Raw genomic sequence first — 6,572 nt, forward strand, 5'->3', positions numbered from 1 at the left:
TCGAAGAACTTCAAAAGAACTTGGTTTAGCCTTATCTTGAACAATAGGAAGGGTCTTCGCGACACTCTTGACAGCAGAGTGATCATCGACTTGACATTCATCTTTCCCTTCGCATCTTTTGAGCTCAGTTTTGGATGATTTTACCCGATCGGCTTCGTCGTCCTCGGGCTGAGAAGAAGACTCCATGCTTTCTGGACTTTCATCATCTCATTCACCAACATTCGCATCATGCACAAATCCAGCAATAGATTCGGTCTTCATGGTCCGCCTCCAGATCGGCCATTACGTCAGCGTAATCGAGCTGGTCGAAGAAGCTATCGGAATCGCTGTCCGTCTCTAATCCATTGGAGGCATCGTCAACAGACGAGCTCTCACCACTAGTGTCCCCCGATTCTGTGTCAACCACGCTCTTCCATTTGTTTATTTCTTCGTAAAAGTCGACGGTAGATAGCTTACTGAGTTTATCAATAAGCGGTTGAAAAAGAGCTTGAGCTCGTGCGTATTTCTCAGCATCCGATAATACAATCATATCCGCTTGTTCATCTCTCCGTAGGCGCACGTATTCCACAGAGTTTTTACCTATTAGAGAAGAACCGGGCGCTAATGGTGCTGCAGCCCTTTGGGGCGCCATAACAGGAGCTTGTCTTGCTTTCACCAAATTAATTACTCGCCGAAGGGGCTCCAAACCCTTTTCAAGAGAATCGTACATTTCGTCTGCTTTTGCCATACTCCACCGACTTGCAACTACCCCCGCTGGTAGTCGTTTGAATCCGTGAGCTTTCCGAGCGACCATCATAACTTGTTGGCACGGCAGGCGACGTCTCTTGTAGAACAGACAGTTGCACGACCACGTGAGGTCGTCTACCTTTGCTTCTTGTTCAGGTAGATGCAACTTCCAATCCGCTTGCGTTGGACCGACCTGCACACATTTAGCTTCTCCCTTGTTCACCATGAATACATCCCACTGTGCCGAAACTTTCGCGAGACTGTCGTTCGATAAGTGGGCTGCAACAAGATGCAAAAAAGGCGGAGGGGATCCAACTCTCCGGCTCTGGCTTGAGAACTTGCGAAGATATGTCAGCAAATGGTACACGACATTAACCTGGTTCTGTGATAAACTGGCAATTGTCCGATCAATTCTTGTCTTTCTGCCAAGAAGTCGTTTCAATTGATTCCAGTTGCTCTCGATTCAGTTTGTCGTCGTATTTCCAGCCGTAAAGTAGTTTGCACGCCCATGGTTAAACCACATCTCACTAATCCACTCCCAATTATCTTCAAAATACTTAAAAATCTTCTTCTGGCAGTGTCAGGACACTCGCCCTTACAAAATTTCTTAAACCCGTCTCTTGATCGATTGAAAGCCTCTGTGGTCGTGCTGTACATCATCTGCTTCATTGAGAATTCGACCTCGTCCCTCTGAGATCCATTGAGGCCATACTTGGCGCGCTTTACGACCTTTTCCAGTTTGCCATAGTGTGGAACTGACACAATAGCACTTTTGCTTCAGGAAAGCATTTCTTCAGAACTCTCCACTCTTTAAAGTCCTTGTCAATCACAAAAGTCTCGACCGCGGACCACTGCGAGTTCTTTTGCTTGAAATACTCCAAGATCATCTCCATCGTCTCCATCTATTCATCGAGTGCAATAAAATCCAGAACTGGTACACCACGACCTGTTACACTAGTGACGAGAAGGCTTCCTACAAACCAAACGGCAGATCATAGCTTTACAAACTAGAAATAAGGTTGTACCACCTTAGATAAGGGCGCAGCAATAAATAAGCACATACCAAGATGAAAACCCAAGTTGTTCGTTACATACGTCCAATCCATACAGAACGTTTCACCCCACTGCTCGAAAGCTAGCTTTTGCACAGCTGTCTGTATCACGGCTCCGCTCGTGATGTCATTTTGATCTCGAAGAACGGGCACATCGTGATCACCGAAGCTCGCCAGTGTTTCCAGCATACTAGACAGCTTCTTATCCGCAGACGTGCTCTTCAGAACCTTTCGCACTATGTTGCGTGTTTGCTGGGGCGTTGCGTGCCTCTCCAAAGCCCCTGACAAAAAATGCTGAATGTGATGTGATCCAGTGCTGGCATCACCAAGAACTCCGACTTGATCGTACACCAGACTATGTACTGGTATTGATCCAGCCCCGAAATAGCTGGCATAGATAGATGCATTCGTGCGATGATTGTGCTTCCATGTCTAGACAAAAAAATATCGTTATCTACTCGATCATGCACCGAAAGTGGATAAGCTGCAATACAGACATGTTAATCTTACAAAGTTGCGTAGAACGATTCGCCACTTTTCAGCTTGCCCTTCTGCTGCGATATTCAGCGATGCAGCTATGTACAGGGCCTTGCATCCAGTATAGCGACTTGGCGTACTTCGTTGGCCTTTACCGCGGGACTTCTACGGTCATCCGTGGGTGCATCGAAACACCTTGTAGCTGTAGTCCATTGTTACTGGTATTTGAAGATCACTCATGCTAAAAGATAATGCAGCAAATATGTTAGTATATGCTTCATAAAACACGAACAATGAGACGTACGAGTTGTGTTTTTTCACGGTCCGAGTGTCTCGGGCTCTAAATAACAGATAGTTATCACAGCTATACTTCTCCAACTCGTCACTAAGCTCCGTCCACGACGAATAAACAAGCCTCTGCATTGGTGGGGTCTTATTCACCACACTCACGCGAGATCTTTCCAAGGCAACGCGCTCTGAACATGATTCCGTGCGTCGGACCCGAGGCGTGCGATCAGTATTCGGGTCTTGGAGGTCCATCTGCACGTTTTCGACATCCGCGTCTTCACGTTCCTCGTCTGTTGGTGGCAACGACTCAGTATCCGCCACGCTCCCGTCATCAGTGCCATAACTCTCCACGCCGGACTCGCGGCGCCTACGCTTATCAGATTTTCTCGCGCGACGGGATCCTCTTTTTCTTCCTTTTCGAGTCTTTTGGTCTGCCTTGAGAGCCGCATCAAATTTGTAAGCACCAATCAGTCCGTAATCATACAGTGGTCTTATCAATACGAACTCGAGCACCAACCCCTTCTTTTCCGTGCGCTACCTCTATCGTCTGTCCATACCATCGTTTAAGCAATGTGTCAGCGTTTATAGGAAACTATGTAATTCAAAACAATAAACGCTCACCAATCTCGTTCAAAAGGTCCTGTAGCGTATCGCTCGAGTTGCTTGAATCCCTGGGAGGCTCGAAGTCGTCGTCTCCATCGTCATCTACGGAAGACGAACCGGGGGTCCGATACGAAGTCCCGTTCGCTGTCATCATCTTGATCGTCACCTCCGGGAGATGAAATGAGCTCGAATTGGGCGGGAATTTCATCTTGCAAAAATGCATGTCAGAATAGCTCAGTTTACCGCACAAATAATTTTAAATAAGTACCGTCCGTCATGCTAGGGGCGTCTGCTTCCGTGAAGCGGTCCTGCGCAGAGATCGCCTGTCGCAGGGGCGTCGGTGTATTTGTCATCGGGGAGGAAACCCGCCCGGAAACGTCCGCGATGCAGTGTTTGATGCGTGGCGCGTTTTCTGAAATGAGGCCTTTAAATCCAACAGCCAGCATTAATTGTACTTAAAAGTGTATGTACTGTGCGTATCGGTAATTTGTAAAGAATTTAAAAATCCGCGTGTAAGTTTTGCAACTCTTAAAGTATAACAATTACATTAAGGGTGCGCAAATTTTTAAGGCGCCCGTTTTGGTACCTTTTATGAAATTTCTTTATGGTGCGTGAACTTCTTCGGTTAAATCAACACAGCGTTGAGCCAACGAAGTTAGCGAATAATGAAAGCCTCCTTTGCATGTAATCCCTAAGACGAGGCGCTGTCAGTGGACTTGTCAGCAGAGGAATCCATGACGCCTCGACCCTGTTACAATGCTGCTTGTTGCAGCAAGGGAAATACTACTGGACACCGGTGTGCAAGGCGCAGCCTTACAGGGACTTGAGGATGGCTTGGCGAGCTCGAGGTAAGTTCGAGAGTGAGCTGTCAAGCCCAGTGCGCTCCGTTCGAGTGCCTTCGCCGCTCCTTTCAACCCGTGCGAGTAATATTAGGTCGTTACCTAACTGTCCTACAGCTATGTTAACGGACGAGCAGCGGCATCGTCTCGGCAACGGCAGCGCCCGTTGCAGAACCAACTCACACAGCAAAGGTAGCATCCGATGCTTTCAATGCAGTGCTGCTGCAGGATGAGATGGCGTGGCGTCTTGTCCAGGCCTCACCGGCAGCGTTACTGGCAGCAAGACGCGGTGTCTTGCTCAGGCTGAGCTTGGCATTACTGGCGACAGTCCACGCGGTGTCCCAACCGGGCTTCGCTGGACACGTTACCGGCATGAGGCACTCAGGAATCTGCAGTGATGACGACGCGTCGGCCTTATGCCTTGGTTGCATCCAGGTGAGAGCATGGTGCAGCGCACCTGCTTCTTCTCGTACGCAGTACGGTTCGGCGACGGCGCGTCGGATCTCGAGCCTTAGGGACCAGCAGGCAGGACGCAGGAGCGATGTGGAGCGCAGCTCGCCTCCTGCTTCAAGTACGGTAGAAGATCACGGTCACGAAGAGCATAGTGCTGCGCACTTGCAGCTCACGTACGGCAGTACGTCACAATCCCAATGTTGCTAGGGTATGTGCGGCACTTGGAGGTGTAGACGACAATGTCCTGTCATTCCTAGATAAAGCAGCAGGGCGGCCGTTCTTCTAGAAGAGGAGTTCGTAGATCAGCCGAATCAATCTTAGGGTGAAGAAACTCTGAACAATGCATGTTGTCGAAGATGTTGTCAGCGAAGCTGTGACGGGGTCACACAGCACCTTGCGCTAGAGAAAGTTAGCTTCCCAAAGTATAAAAACGCTCAGTGAACGGCAGCTCACAGGTCTCCTCTTTATTCAAAAGAAAGCGAAGTGACCTATTTAAGGTAGAATGTAAACTGAATATATTTATACGTAGATAAAGCTTGGGTTTAATACAAATTATAAGTCACCTATAGAAAAGCAATGTCATCAGCCAATGGTTGGCTTTGGACGACCTTGGTACCTTGTACCAAATATACCGAAGAATGACGTGTCACTATTTATGTAACTAGGGGTACACTTAGGGCTACGTACCCCGTTACAATCTCCCCCACTAAGGTCCGGTTTACCGACCATTCAGAATGAAGAGGTGTTTGTCACAAATTTTCATTCTCAAAGTCGAAAACCATCGACTTGGCCGCGCGAGTGCGGCGGAGGCTCACTTCACAGTTAGAGCCTCGAGCAGCAGTCTGTGCACCCTTCTTCTAAATCTCCACTTCGACCGTTTACTATGCCTCGTGGCACTGCAAAGAGCGGTGCGAAGACACGCTCCAAGGCTGCTGCCGGAAAGGCGCAAGCCAAGAGCGCTAAGCCTCACGGCAAAGACTCGGCTCTTAAGGAGGCTACTCAGGTGGTCTCCGAGGCGATCGCCCCATCGGGCGACAAGGCTGTGGGCAAGCGAACAAGCAAGCGCCGCAGCCCGTCGCCCTCGGCCTCTCCAGACAATCGTCCGGCTTCCTCCTCACTGCCAGAATCGAACTCACATTCTACGAACCGAGGGTTCGAGTCCGAGAGCACGCAGATGCTCCTGCGGGCTCTGCGGGAGGGCACAGCCCAGTGCCCAGTGAGCACAAGAACAACAGCGTGCGGTCGCTCGCTAGTGATCAAGGTGATCACAGTTTCACAATGTCTGTGCACTCTGAGAGTCCGGCCGTCAAGGCTAAGGGCACTCCCAAAGCTCGTGGCGATGAGGAAGAGAATCCTTGCAGACGTCTCTCGCTTGCCGAGGGTCTTGCACGTGCTAAGGCCTCAGAAGCCGAAGGCGCCAAGCCCCAAACGAAGCGAACGGCCTCTAAGTCCCCACTCCGCGAGAAGAAGGAGACTCGGCACTCCCATCGGGGCCTTTTCGACTCGTCGGATAAAGAGGAGGAGAAGGAGTCGGAAGGGGGCTATCTCTGATCCCCGGGAGGTCACGAAGACCTCGACCAGCAGCAGGTGGACTTCCAAGCTGCCCAACGTGTGCGTGGGGGGGGGGTTCGGTGGTGGCACCCGTCAACCAGGGAGCTGTCGTCAACTCAAGAGAGAATTCGCCTCCCGATGAGAGCTCTGGGGCTGACCTCTTCCTAGAGCTTCTTGTCGCTCCTTGTGGTCTTGTGGGCGGCCACACTTCTAGGGGCATTTACGAACGTGACCTTGTTCAGAAAGAACAGTTGTTCGCTGACATTTTGGAGGCTGCTCGGTGTGTGCTTCTCGCGCCACACCGCATCCCCCTTAAGGACTTTACGACTTGTCGCAAGAAGCCCAAAAACCGGGGTGGTCTCTACCCTCTTTGTGGCTACCCCTGGGTTCTACCCGAGAATTGCGCCACTTGGAGTTCTTGTGAGGACATGTTCTGGGCTTGGGTGGAGTCTCTCAAGTACCCACCCACGAAGTTACGGGAGCTCCATGAGATCAGCTGCTGTCCCGCATCCTGGACCAGCGTGATCTTCGTGTTCGCTTTGCCCACTTGGTCATCAAGCATATGCTGCCAAGAGACATCCTG

General features: G+C 50.3%; 1 protein-coding gene across 1 annotated transcript; it reads right to left on the bottom strand.

Annotated features, from left to right (window-relative positions):
- Positions 1-2,487: 2,487 nt before the first annotated feature.
- On the bottom strand, positions 2,488-4,416 carry PITG_07750 (uncharacterized protein; the record flags this gene model as incomplete). Its single annotated transcript, XM_002904632.1, has 6 exons — positions 2,488-2,496; positions 2,560-2,595; positions 2,706-2,833; positions 3,165-3,290; positions 3,415-3,558; positions 4,248-4,416. 6 exons carry the CDS (start codon positions 4,414-4,416, stop codon positions 2,488-2,490), a joined length of 612 nt encoding a protein of 203 aa, XP_002904678.1.
- Positions 4,417-6,572: the final 2,156 nt, after the last annotated feature.

This window comes from Phytophthora infestans, genomic scaffold (assembly GCF_000142945.1).
Source record: "Phytophthora infestans T30-4 supercont1.11 genomic scaffold, whole genome shotgun sequence".
Classification (NCBI taxonomy): Eukaryota; Oomycota; class Peronosporomycetes; order Peronosporales; family Peronosporaceae; genus Phytophthora; species Phytophthora infestans.